The 13,939-nt window shown below is 43.8% G+C and overlaps 2 protein-coding genes across 4 annotated transcripts in view; one reads left to right on the top strand and one right to left on the bottom strand.

Moving 5' to 3' along the window:
- IGF2BP3 (insulin like growth factor 2 mRNA binding protein 3) overlaps positions 1-3,401 on the top strand; it is a 114,137-nt gene extending 110,736 nt beyond the window's left edge. For all 3 annotated transcript variants that reach the window (XM_005237198.4, XM_005237197.4, XM_055803536.1), the window contains one exon: positions 779-3,401. In XM_005237198.4, coding sequence (XP_005237255.1) covers positions 779-880 — 102 coding nt within the window. In that variant the 3' untranslated portion in view covers positions 881-3,401. The remainder of the gene's footprint in view (positions 1-778) is intronic.
- Positions 3,402-6,437: 3,036 nt separating this feature from the next.
- On the bottom strand, positions 6,438-13,736 carry MALSU1 (mitochondrial assembly of ribosomal large subunit 1). The gene is made up of 4 exons (XM_055803540.1): positions 13,521-13,736; positions 11,504-11,682; positions 8,451-8,532; positions 6,438-7,267 (listed from the first exon to the last, which is right to left on the bottom strand). Exons 1-4 carry the CDS (start codon positions 13,708-13,710, stop codon positions 7,041-7,043), a joined length of 678 nt encoding a protein of 225 aa, XP_055659515.1. The 5' UTR covers positions 13,711-13,736; the 3' UTR covers positions 6,438-7,040.
- Positions 13,737-13,939: the final 203 nt, after the last annotated feature.

Genomic DNA, 13,939 nt, shown 5'->3' with positions numbered 1-13,939 from the left:
ACTTTCCTCATGCCAGTGAGAGAGATTTATAACGATATTGCACTGTTACATAGGTAAAACAATCTCCCTGAATTCTCTCATTGATATATGTAGGCTCTGGCACTGCTAAAACTTTCAAATCGAAAGAAAGCCCAAGTTGTGATTGGACTGAAATTCAGATGGAAGGGAGGTACAAGCCATCTCATAGGGTGCAGTTCTTGCCAGGTTCTGTATATGCAACATGTCTACATCACTCGATCTGATTTAGTATCATAAAGAAAAGGATCACAAGATTCCTTCCCTCACTTAACTTTTAGTTCAGTCCAGTTTCTTTTGACACTTTGCTACAGGTGGCTTGTAGTTCAGGAAGGATATGGGAAGGCTGGTTAAGTCCTGTAAGTCTGGCCTTCTGGATTCCCTGTTGTAGAAAAAAAAATTGTTCATACTCTATTAAAATACACAGTGGGTTCTTGTAAAACATTATTATCTCCAGAGGAGTAAAACAAAAGTAGCCCGTAGCTTCAGCAACCTTAATGTTGTTAGTCATCTTCCTGTGCTCGTGTGTGCTGTAGTACAGATGACCGTGCAGGTAGCTGTGGTAATTGGGGAAGGAAGAAAAATCAAAAAATTGCACATCGTTACTAACCCAAGCGTATTTTAACTGATGAGTAATCTTGTCAGTACTAGGAATTTAGTTATTCCAGACTTTCTTAATCCCAGTAGCATCTACAGTTGATTTGTAAACAGCAGTCACTGCAGCGTGGCGTCATGATGGGGTGTTTCTTCTTGTGTCCTCCAGCTTGCTCAGAGGAAAATTCAGGAAATACTGGCTCAGGTAAGAAGGCAGCAGCAACAGCAAAAAACATTGCAAAGCGGACAGCCTCAGCCGAGACGGAAATAAAGGTTTAGGAAATGGCCCATCAGAGACAGATGCCAGACCAAAGACAGACTGTGCGACAGAGACGGGTGGTGAGCACCTGTTGAAGCTATATGCAGAAGATCCACCAAGCCAATCACCTGTTCGAGGACCAGGCAACCGTTGAACGCTGTCTCTGAGAATGTATTCTTTAGGCTCTCTCAAACTTTTGAAACCCAGCTTTAAAATAAGGACCCCTTCACTTCCCTTTTGTTCTATTCTCACAATTTAACATAAACTCGTTAGTCTTTTTTTATTGTTCTTATTATTCCCCAACAATTTTAGAACTTGGTTTAATGAAGCTTTCTCTTCTGAGTTCACTGGTTTAAAAAAAAAAAGAAAAAAAGAAAAAAAAACCAACAAAAAAAAGGCATTGCTCTTATAGGTCCAGTTGTAAAAGAAGAAACACATTTGGAGGGTGGGATTGCGGGTGGGCTAGGGTTAGAGCAAGGGCATTGACAAGAGTTTAAGTGTTAGTCCCAATGTTGAAACAAGTGGCATTTTTTAAAAAGAATTTGGTTGCATTTTTACATAACACTGCCATGAATAACCTAAGGGAAGTGTTGAATGGTGTTGGCCAGGGCATAAAAAGATAAATATGCATTTTACTAAACTACCTCAGGCATTTAGTACCTCAATGAGAAATTGTTCCTTTTTTGCTTTTTTTTTTGGTATTTTGTATACTTTATAAAGCTAATAGTTCTTGAGCATTTTATTTTTTTAAAAAAAATTAAAATTTGATCAGCCACCAGCCAGGAGTACTACAGACTTATCGGGGAAAAATATAGTAGAGCACTTCTAGCTGCTGGCTGATGGGAGTAAGGTGGGTAAAAAAACATAGCCTCAGATTTTCTGAGGGCTTCAACACCATCATTTGTTTAAAAAAAAAAAAATTCAGTGAATGTTCAAAAGATAGTGAATGATGCCAACATTCTGATAGCAGCAATGCCGTTTAGTTTTCTTTTAAGATGGGATGAAAAAGTTTGTGACGGTACTTTTTTGGGAACAGGACAAGGAAGTGATGGCAAGAGGCTGGGGTTGGGGGAAAAAATTAGAAGGCTGCAAGAGGCTGAATTTTTTTTTGTGCTACTTGATTGAATGCATGAACCCTTTGTGCCTTTGACCATCACTACCTAATAATGCTACATTTAACCATTTGCAGCCCATTTGGACTTTGCCATTTTGTTCAAAGAGCAAGCTTCATCTTCAGTTTGATAGAACACTTGATCTGCTGGAGTGTATTGGAGGCCACAAGGGTCTCTGCTGCCTGCAGATCACATCATACTGCTTTCAGTTACCACGATGGGGGAAGGTCAAACAGTGTTTGATCACATTGAAAGATAATGAAAGGCTAAGTTTACATATCCAGCCGCTGTTATGGGCCACACTAAGCCACTTTGAAGGTTTAAAAATATTACAAGGAAAAAAAAAAACAAACAAAAACCAACAACCTCTCTAGCCTGGCTTATAATAGATGCAGCAGGATTTATGCACGTTCTGCAACCAACCATTAGAGGAAAAAAAAAAATGTCAAAAGGCAGGGATAACGGGAAAGTTACCAAATTTTTTAATTTCCGAATGTAATTTGAATGATGATTGTGGTAATAGTGACACATTCAAGTTTCTACAATAAACTTCAGTCTACCTCAGTTTAAGAAAAAAAAAAATGTGGCAACACATGGTGCATAAAGACTGCTGTGTGTGTGTGTGTGTGCGCGTGCGCGCCTGTATGTGTGTGGTCGACAGAGCCATGCTATTACCTCTGAACCTTTTTTTTGTGATGTTTTTTGTGCATGAGATGATCAGAATCACCATGCTGCACTGATTTGAGGGGCACAATGAGCAAAAACATTTGTTTCATCATTTTGTTATCTACCTCTTAGGTTCATGTTGAAATAGAGGCATTACTACATAGACTAGATAATTTTCCCAAAGATCATTGTTGTACAGATTAGATAATTTTGAAAATGGTCTGAAGTGGTTTTCCTGCATCTCTTCTTTACTAATTGGTTTAAAAACCACAAACTTATGTTGTAGTTTTAGCAAAGAAAAATGAGTTTCTTTTCCTTTTTTGACAGTGACCTTCATCTAGCCTTTAGGATAATTTTTTTCTCTTACAATGAATTTAAAATTACTGAAGTATGAAAAGTCATAGCATTTTAATTTTCGTTGAGGCTTAAGTCAGTCTGATGTTCCTTTCTTAACATTTGAGGAGGATTTGACTTCATTATTTTCCATAAAAATTATTTACAAATAGGCGCTGCATTTACATCTGATGATTTAAATACTGTCATCTCTCTTAAATTTCTAGACTTAGTATGGTAAATCATGTTTTTCTTTTCAGTTGAGACTTGGTAATTTGGAGTATTTGGGAATAGCTAGAAAGTAAATACTGTAAATGATTTCAATATTCACAAAGTATGGATCATTTTTCATCTGTAATGTGCCCCCCAATGCAGCTCCACTTGCCAGATGCCTCTGAATGGAATAAAGAGTTTAACTCCTATCATCAGATAAAGTTGTGTGGTGTTTTTGTAAGTTAATGAGGCATAGGGACAGACTGTTCCAAGTATTTGTGGTACTTCAATCAAGTTGGTTTTCTGTCCATAATAATTACTGGATAAGGATGAACAGTCACCCACAGGTGTTCCGTAGCTGCTAGGGCACCCAGCAGCCACGTTACAATGTTTGCACTTCCCAATACAAGCAGTGACTTCTGTGGCTTATAATTCCTCTTCTCCCCCCCTCATATAAGAATGCTGTACAGTCTGTATTACGGCCGATTTGTTTGTGGATTCGGTCTTACGCAGTTCACCTAGGCTGATCTGCTGCGGAAGGGATGTGCACTCAACAGTCCCAACACAGGGCAAACATGAAAGAATCTTTTGAACAGGTTTGAAGTGAGATCTGAATTGCAGGTTGTTTTTTTTTTAAAAAAAATATTTTTTCAGCTGCTTTTTACCCAGTCCTTACATTGGTGCTCACAGCATGATGAGGCTGTGTAATGTACGTGGCCCTAGGAGCTCGGATAGGCAGGAGCAGTCACACCAGCAAGCAAACGTGGCTGCAACCCCCATCTTGCTCCTGCCACCCCACCCCCCCAAACACACACCACTTGCTGGTGCGGTGGTATTGCCTCTCAGTTTGGAGCCTTGTTAACACTGTTTGGAACAGAAATGAGACTAGACGTTTAACCAAATGCTTTAGAGTGAGAGGGAGGGATTGGGGAACGGAGGAGTGCCATGAATAATAGAATTCTTTATCTCTTAAAGAGGAGTGGAAAACCAAACTTGGTTTCCAGGCCCTTGCACCCTCCCACTTGTCTTCACAGCTCATTTTCTGGGACCAACCAGCAGAAAGAGGGAACTGAAGAAATGATGGCTGTAAAAGACACTGCGTAGGGAATTGCATTTCACAGGGAACTCTGAGCTTGTTCTTCCATGCCGGTATTGAGCTATTTTCTCAGAGCCAGCATCCATGCCCTTTGAGCAACGTGTAAGAAGTTAAGCCTTCCTCTGTATCACTGGTGCATTTGTGACAGCTAAACCCCTGACTGTTTTAAGCATTTGCTTAATCATGATGCTTTTATTTGCTTCTAACCTTCCAAAGCTTTTATTTCTGAGCTGCAATTTCAAAGGCATGCGCTCTGTGTGTTAGTTTCTGTTAAGTGAAGCATGTGTGCTGTGCGGGACAGCATGGTCTTGGCATGGTACTAGGGCATGGGATTCTTACATGAACGTGAGGAATCGCGGAGGAGGCACTCGAGCTGGTCTGTAACGGAAATGGTAGCTCAACTGACGGACACAAACGCTGCTCGATAATGAAGTCCCTTGATGCAGTGCAGGAAATTAATGAAATGATGACAAAAGTTCCACCCTGATAATTGTTTCTCCTCTTCATCCCATCATCAAGGGATCCCAGACAGCCAAACCTGCACAGGACTGAGTGATGAGCCTACGGACTCATTGGAAAAGCTGCTCGGTATTTTTATTTTACATGGAAATCGCCTGATCAATGGAACTGAAACCATTCCCCAACGTTTCCCTTCTGAAAGGGGTTTAGTGTTGCACGGTACCGACCATCCAGACCACCTTTATTAATTCCCGCATCCCACCTTTTAAGAGTGTCAGGGCAAAGACTTGCCAAGTCAGGCAGGTGACCTGGCTGGGGCATCGCGGTAGCTCAGCACGGGTTATGACTGCTCCTGTTAAATGCAGGATGAGGAAGTTCTTTCCCTGAGCTGGCAGTCCTGATTTAATAGCAGCCACTGGATATTCAATATAACTCCGTTTCACAACATGCTTTGGCAGTAAATTCAGTTATACTTTTTCATTTATTTTACTGATTTTTGTCTCCTTGGTTAATTTGATTATTTTTTTTTGGTCTTGGTTTGCACGCTATTATCCCTTTCCAGCTGTAAGAGTCCTAGTCTGTTCACACAGAAGCTGTTCCCGAGCTCTTTATGTTTTTTTCTGGGTGCTGCTTTTGCTGCTGTGCTCTTTGAGATGGGATATACTGTACGCAGTTCTGGTTACTAAATGTGGGTTCACGTAACAGTGTAATGTTTGCTGAACCTGCCTCTATTCATTTAGTATTACTTATCTTCAGCAGCAGCAAAAGGCAAATGGTTTCAGGGAATGATCCAAAGTTACTCCCACGCATCCCTCCTAGGAGGAAATGCCTGGTTTAGAACCCATCATGCTGTAAGACAGCCAAGGTTATCTTCCCCCGTGTGGATTACTTCCTGACAAGTATTGCAAAGCATTTTGAAAACCTTTCTTTGCAGTCAGACTTAACACCAATACCTTTATTTCATGGGCAAAGATGTTTTATCTGCATAGTTTAACTACATTCAATAAATGTTCCTTTTGCTTAATTTGCAGAGCTATCTGCTGCCTCGTGTCACAGAGCAGGTGAGCTCAGAGGCAGTCACTCCTGAAAAAACAGGCTAGACAGAGCAAGAAAACACAACCACTCTGAAATGAGGAAGAAGGGGTGGGTTTTGGTTTTGGGTTTTTTTTGGGTTTTTTTTCAAAAAAAAGTGACCACCATTTCCACCTGAACAAGCAGCTGCTGTGCAGGGAAGAGATGCAGACAGGGCTTGAAGTACTTTGTGGGGCTATGAGGTAAAAAAGGTGAGCGTCCTCAGGATCTGCTTCTGTTCCTGCTTCCTGATGCATGGCACAGCAAGCTTCTGCAGAAGACATCCTGTTCTAGCGATGAAAGCACTGTCCTACAGTGGAGAAAAGCATCTTGTTTTACACAGTTTTGTAACCATCTTGAAAGCTCTTCTAACTGGTTATGGGACCGTGCAGCAGTCAAAGAACACACAGCACTTCTGAAAGTGCTGAACAGACTGTTAGCAGCAAGTAAGGCTCAAGGACTAAGGAATTCCTTTAGAACCACTTTTGCCTGCCTCAGAGAAGCTGCCACAGTGTGTTGCCTCAGTGTCTTCTTCCAGAAACCAGGTGAGAGGAAAACTAGGAGAGGCACCAACTGCACTCTCAGAATGAGCTGAATGTTTTAATGTGAAGACAAGGAATTGAAGCTCTTCAGGGTTTTTTTTTATTTATTAAAAAGAGATTTGCCTTGGCTGAAAAACTGACTTACTGTCTGTTAACACACACTTACGTTATGCTGCTTTTGGCTTTTATGTGCTCAGTAACACCAGTTTTACCTCCTCTTTCAACTCTGAGCATGACTTGCTTCATCGTGACCAGAAGCAAATGGCTTAATCCAAGAAGCCTCATCTAAACTGTACTATTTCACATAGTTTTTCCTTGCAGCACTCAGGCCTCTTTTGCACTGCCACTGCAGGCAAGTCTTCCAAAGATACTAGAAAAACAATTACTGTAGAGGCTGAGCATGAGTTTCAGGGTAAGTAGGTGTCTTTGCCCCACTCTTCTCACTGCAAACTCCCTTCAGACAGTGACTTGCCCGGGGACAGTGACTTGCCCAGGAAGCTCCCTTATGATAGGAGGAGTTCTTTGACTTTTTATGGTTGGATTTGATCTTAAGGGTCTTCTCCAACAGCAAAGATTCTATGATTATGACCACTTTTTGTAGATTGTTCAGAACTTTTCCTAGGCACATCCAATAAATACTGTATTGTACTGATCAACTGCAGTGGCCACAGAGTCAGAAATCAAGGTTCTATGTTTCTTTCATCTGTCTTTCCACTCAGCAGCTGCATTAAGTTCTTGTCTCGAGATGGATCACTGCTGTTAGGAGTCAATCCAAATATAAAGTCTTCTGGCAGTAACTGTCGAGTCATCTGGGCTAACTGGTCATCGTAGGAACCGAGAGTCCATAGCTTCTCCAATTCATAAACCTCTCGTGTCTCTGGCAGCATGAAATGCACCACTATGCTACCTGCACAGAACAGAAATTCACAATGCATTAATGTGAACTATAAAGCACTGCTACACTTCCAGCTGCACAAAAGCGTTCAAGTCTTCCACCCCCATTCTGGCTCGATACACTGGGTCAGCTGATGGAGGTCTCTTTAAGTTGCTGATTCGAGTCCCTGAAAGTGTTAAGATTTGGTCAGTCCTTTAACAGACTCTTAAGACTACAGCCAGGAGAGTGAGAGGGACAATACTCACGATCACAAGACTCCAGACCAAGGAAGTTACGACTTCTAGGAGTCAGAAGGACGTCATTCAAAAGAAATTTTACCTGAGAGTCACCTCCCTTAGATTACAGATGGACTTTCAGTTTTCCTGTATTACCAACAATACTCGGCTATAGCCAAGTAATTTTCTTCTGGTGTGTTGCTCACATTTCCCAGGTGGGTTTTATAATGAAACAGGTCCAAACTTTGATATAAGTTTTTTCTTACAGAAATTAATTCTGTGCAAACAATACTAGGGAATGTTAATTCCAGTGTACTTCTCATGCACTTTTTTCTAGTTACGCCTTTAAATTTTAATTTGTTTTCAGTTATAACTATCAAAATCATTGACAGTGAAGTATCCAAGTCTTAACATCACTGGCTGCAGCGCTCCTCATCTACCCATGCTCTCTTTTAAGCTAAAACACAAAGTTAGAGGGTGATATTCTAGAGCTAGCTAGTGAAGGAGAAATGCTTTCTGAATGCAAAATCTTTTATGTTTGTGTAGAGTTTCACACTTGTAAAATAAAGAATTAAACTCAATTTCTTAGGACTGAGGTTTTACCCCATGTCATGGTATGATCTGGATGGTGGAAGTCTTTTCAGCAGTTTGCTACTAAGGCCGCATACAAAGAGCCCTCACTCACCCAACAAAGGATTATATACACCTGAGAAAGTTGTCTGAAGTAGCTTTTCTCTTTCCACTACTGTTATCTTCAATTTATTAGGACCTCTTTTAGCCACTGAAGTTATTGCTTTCTTCTCAGTGCCAGCGATCTTTAGTAAAGATGTATTTAGTAACAACTTCAAGCAGTAACTAGAATTCCAAAACAGCAGAGTATATTGTAAACTCTCCACAGCAATCAGAGTTCACTGTGAGATGTTTCCTTGAACAAAGAGCTCATGCAGAACTTCCTATTTCTCAGATTCACAAACACTTACCAAAATCAATGCACAGCCAGTCATCTGTCTCTTTCCCTTCAATTTGAGTATGAGGATCACTTTCTTCTTTGTGGTGCTTGTACTGAGAAAAGAAACAGTGGCAGAAAACTAAATACTTTTATATATTTAAATACATATATTTAAAAGCATGGAAACTTAACAGATAAGCTGGACTTTGAGTTGCCTAGAGTTGTTTTAAATCTTAAATGGGCAAGATTACTTCATATTGGTTCTGGGGTCTGCACACAAAAATAAGTATACACTTGCAGCACCAGAAAGTACTCGGTGGGATTTAGTATCAGATCTGGAATCCTAATGCTCATAATTCCCATACAGTTACCCATGAATTTTATAGGTGTCCATTTTTTCTCAAAACGAATATTGAATACAATTGCTTAGCATTAAAATAGTCTTTCAGTTATCGGTTTCCTGTAGCTGCCATTACCACCAAGTTTTATTTTCCTTTAAGGTTTCTTTCATTGTTGTTTTTCGTTGGTTAGTTAAGGATGCAGAAATGGAGATGCTAAGCTTATCCTCGTCTCAGAGGGAAGGGGTTGGGGAGAAAACAAGCTTCAACCCATGCCGTAAGGAAGGCATTCCAAGAAGCCTCCTGTCTGCTCAGTGCATGCTCTCAACACTCACTGCAAGAGGGGGGGGAAAGCAAAGCAGCACACAGGTTCCCAAGCTATGAACCGCTGTGAGAGAGGGGAGGGGGCAGCTCAGAGCATGGCTGCAAACGCTCAGCTAGGGCAAGGTAGTTTGTTCCCTGTGCAACAGGATGGCTTTCATAGATGCCAGCTTGAGAGGCTCGGCTCTCCCCACCTAGCACACAAAGGATCTAAGCACCCACCAGAGCAAAGAGATCTGACAACTAGAGGCTCTCATACTGTCACTTTCAGACCTGGCCACAACCCACTTGTTTCTTTACAAGAAGCATCAATAGAAAAAAAATAATGATAAATGAAGTCAAGTGCATCTTCACAGAGCTTCTTTATTCAAATTTCTATTTGAAGCAGTCAATCAAAAAAATACAGAAACCTTTTTCAAGCTGAAATTAAAACCCAAACTAAACAACATTTATTTCAGCACAAGGCCACAAGGAAACTAAGAGTGAAGCTGCATGGCTCTTAACAGGCCTTTCTGCCACAAAAGACAAACTACAAAACAAGTAGTTGTAACAGCATGGCTGGCTAGCCCTTTACTGGGAAAGCAATTGCCACAAAGGAACTGTTCCTGGTTTTTCCCACACAACGCTAGCTGCTGGACAGCGGCCCCAGTTTGCAAACCAGAATGGAGAACTTTCAAAATGTAATTCACAACCTGTTCTACCTTCCTTTCTTTAAGATAGCTTGTGAGATATCCTCAAAAGCAGGTGATTTTCAGAGACTCTCTGAAAGTCTGCTTAAATTACTATAGAGCCCAGCATGCCCTGCCATCACCTATGTAACAGAGGCTGGAAAGGCTGATCTCCACTGCAAGTTTCCCTCAGCTTTGTCTTTAAGGGCTGTGTAATGGTAAACAGGTTATAACAAAGTCAAGTGTTAGTTTCTTCCTCTCACGTGAAACCAGACAGGAAGGGGTAAGCAGTAGTTGGGACTTTGCCATTTACAAGCTACTGGAAGAAAAGCAGGAAGACTCATGCTACGCAAGCGCTTCTGCAACTTAGTGTAAATCACGTATTACCGTAACGTTTTGCCAGCTGCTTAGCAGCACTCCTGAGCACACCTGCTCTGCTTTACATCTTAAACGACAACTTTATTTTTGCCCTGAAAACTTTCAATGCCAGGCAAGCTCAGCCGCTCCTGAGTACTTGGCCAGGCTTCGCGGTTTCTCGGGATGCTCAGGAGGACACCATGTCCCCCCAGAGGCTCTGCTCTTACAGCCACCAGGAGTAGCCAGTTGTGGCACAGGCATGTTTTTGCAGGGTGGGTGGTGGTCACTGATCTCTTCTGGTCTGAGGGAGATGGAGACCTGTTGATTTCAGACTAGCAAGTTATGCAAGTGATAGAGTACATACTAAGCACTTAAATACAGGACATTCAATCACACTAACACAACTTCTAGCTTGAGGCAAAATTGTAGCCTGTAAAGATGCATCAGTTCCTGCAGAGAACACAAGAAACTCGCCTTAGCTGCTCAGAAAGGCACCGAAAAGCAAGACCGTCTCCCCCACTCCTTCCCTTCAAGTCTCACAGCTGAAACCAATGGGACTGGAAGGAAGAAAGTAAAACTAAGATCCAAAGAAAAAATGGGGTCAGGCAGGGAAAGAAAGTGCATGAAGAGAAGGCAAACTGCAGGTTGAGTATAGACAGTTGGTTGAGATGGGGACTAGGCATATTCCTTACACCATGCCTTCTAACAGTCAGCTGGCTCTCTTCTGGCCATAAAATGTCTCTCTCCTTCAGTCTGGTCCTTATCCCTAAGGACCTATTCAGTTTTACTCCAATGTCTATTTTTGTACTGAAAAGCTCACATTCCGCCAAAGCCAAACAGCGCAAGACTCCTGTGCAAGAATGGCTGCTGCTGCTGCTTCTCCCCTCCTCCTATACAGGCACAGTGTGGGGACTATTAATTAGCAGTTCATTTTAGTAAGCCAGCGAGGGGACCCCTGTGCCTCATAATATGCCATCTTTTTTTCTGGTCTTGCAATACATCCGAGAACCTGGAAATTTTAGGGATTAGGGTTTGGCAACAGTCAGATTAAGCTGTTTTGAATGAGTGGGAACAGCTATAAAGCTTGCTGGACAGAAGACAAAAGTGGACACACAGGTCACCACCACCATTTCACATCATCTTTGCCACCAAACTGTGCTTATTTTATCACTGCTCTAAATACAGAGAAGTCTGTTTTTAAAATATATTCTCTACATTTTGAGTAGTACCGCTAAACGCAAAAATTACAGTCAGTCGCTAGATGTATTCAGGACTAAACAAAGGATAATTAATTTCATCTTGCCTGGTACACCCCCATACATGCAATCCTGGGGGAATTCCTTTCACAACATTTAAAACCGTTCTCCAAAACCCAGAGAGCACAGCGTGAACTGTCTTACCATTTTCAGCATGTAATGTGCCATTGCATGGAGGTGTCGTGTTGAAGATCCGCTCACAATTATAAAATAATTAGAGTATTTAATTTCTGGAGGTAGCTGGATGACACAGATGTCTTTAGCATTTTCTTGCCTCAGCAGAGCTACAACAAATTCAATGTTGAACTTCGGAAGAACAGTATCTGGATCAGACAGAAAAAATGATGCAGTGGTAATTTATCTTTTTAATTGCAAAAATCAACCACTTAAGATGACATAAAATGGCAATGAGCTGAATTATTGCCTAAGATAGCCACTCACAATGGAGTTTGGTTTGATACTGACAACGCAACATGCACTGCAGATTTTTAAAGATCATTTTTAAAACCATCAAAGTTGAGAACTAAGCACTCTTCTGGTAAATAACACTACCACTAGATATAGCAGCCAGCAAACATCAAAGTTTCTTTCAGGTAACTAACTTATTTCTTGTTGTTAGTACTTTAGAGTCAATGCTATCATCAGGTATTTGTCAATTATGATCAATGAAACCTAAGTACTTCAGACATTATTAAAATGACAAAATTAAAAGTATTTCAGAATAATGCTTTTCAACAGGTCTGTGATAATACATGGTGATGAAATCACTCTAAAATCTTTAGATGAAATCAATATATTGAAAATGGAGCTGACATGATGCAGCGTGAAGGTACTTTTTATCTTTGCACCCAGTAAAGCCACTTTTTCCCTAGCCTATTCTGCCACAGAGGACTACTGTATTCTAGACAAGACTTTAGTCCTTCAACAGTTTAAGCAAGTCAGCTTAGAAACTAGTAAATTAGTGCAACTACCTTCTGTTCGCACCATGAAATCAGTTTATTTTGAATTGCCCACAATTAGGTAGATGCAACTTGTACATACTTACGGCATAATTTGAATCTGTCAGCAATGCATGCTTGCCACTATAAAGTGAGCGTTAGTGCAGAATGAGCATCAGCACAGAGCCAAGCTTTATATTTACCAATATAAAGAAAAAGGCAAGCAAAAGAACAATAGCTACATATAATTATATGCATGAATGGGGATGTGAAATTGGATCAGATCTCTGTAAATGAAAGCCTTTGAGCTTAGGGACTCATGCACTCTTTCAACTTTTGCTGTGGTCACACATGCAGAAGATTAGCAGTGGCCACTGCTCCTCCAGACACAGCGGTTACAAAAGTTAAATATTTGCCTGGTAGCCACATGTGAAGTCTCTAGTGCCTACTTAAGAGAACGAATGGTCTAAACAACCCCAGGCACATTCTGCCACGCTGAACGTCATTGTCAGATCTAGGCTAGAGAAGATTTGCAGAACAGCTACAACAAACCAGCTCTGCGCACGCATCTGTACAGGGAAACGTTTTTCTGTTACAATAAGCGTGTATGAGAAAAACGCCTCCAACTCAGCACCAGTATCCTCACAGAAGTTCTGCACTAGCCATTGACTCCCCACGTCAGAGCACGGCTTAGGAAGCTGGTTCAGCACCACGGTTACGGCTGTGAGGCCTGTGCTCTCAGCCGAGATAAGGGCGATTCGGTCGCGCAGGATCCTCCCGCAGCTGCGGAGCGCGACTCCCCGTGTCCTCAACAGTCGCTTTCCTCCCGAGGCGTTACACTCCGCGCAGGGCAGAGCCGAGGGCCCGAGGGTCGCGGCCTCCTTGGCGCGCCGCCTCACAGCCGTGCCGGGCCCGCCAGGCCGCGCCCCGTTGCCCAGCGCCTGGCGCCCGCGGAGCCCCAGGCCTTGCGGGCCTTGCGCGGCGCCTCGCTGGCCGGGCCGCTCCGCACAACGCGCTCCCTCACCCGCTGTGAGGCCGCGGGCCGGCCGGCGCCCTCGGGGCCACCTCGAGAGCGACCAGCCTTACCAGTCGCGACAGAACTAGCGCGAAGGACCAGGCGGGAAGCCAAAAGGCCCGCGAGCGGTGTCGCGCTCCGACAGGCCCCGCCGGCTCACGCTGGCAGCTCTGCCCCCACGGCTGGGCCGCCCTTCGCCGGGCCCTACCTGCCGCCTGGCGCCGCTCCGCCGCCGCCCCCAGCGCCCCGGCTCCGCCGCCTCCCGCGCCCCGCGCCGCCGCGCCGCCCCCACGGGGAGTCCCGAGCCCCGGCGGCCGCGGCTCCGGCAGGAGGGCGCCCCCCGCCGCGGCGGAGAGAGGCCGCCAGAGCCGGCGCCCCCCCGCCACCGCCCGCCACATGCCCGCCGCCGCCCCGCCGCCACCGCGGCCCGCCCCTCCCGCACGCCGCCTCGCGATTGGCCACTGGCGGCCACGCCCCTCTCACCTCACTGGCGCGTCCTGCCGGCGGGCGGGCGGTGCCGGCGGGCGCGCGCGCAGCGGCCGTCCCGAGGCGGCGGCGGGGGCCGTCCCCGCGCGTCCGCGGTAGGCGGTGCCCGGCCGCGCCGGTGGCGGGCGGCTGTGTGCCGGG

The sequence above is a fragment of the Falco peregrinus genome, chromosome 5, assembly GCF_023634155.1.
Source record: "Falco peregrinus isolate bFalPer1 chromosome 5, bFalPer1.pri, whole genome shotgun sequence".
Taxonomy (NCBI): Eukaryota; Metazoa; Chordata; class Aves; order Falconiformes; family Falconidae; genus Falco; species Falco peregrinus.
This window is presented reverse-complemented; position numbering and strand designations above follow the sequence as displayed.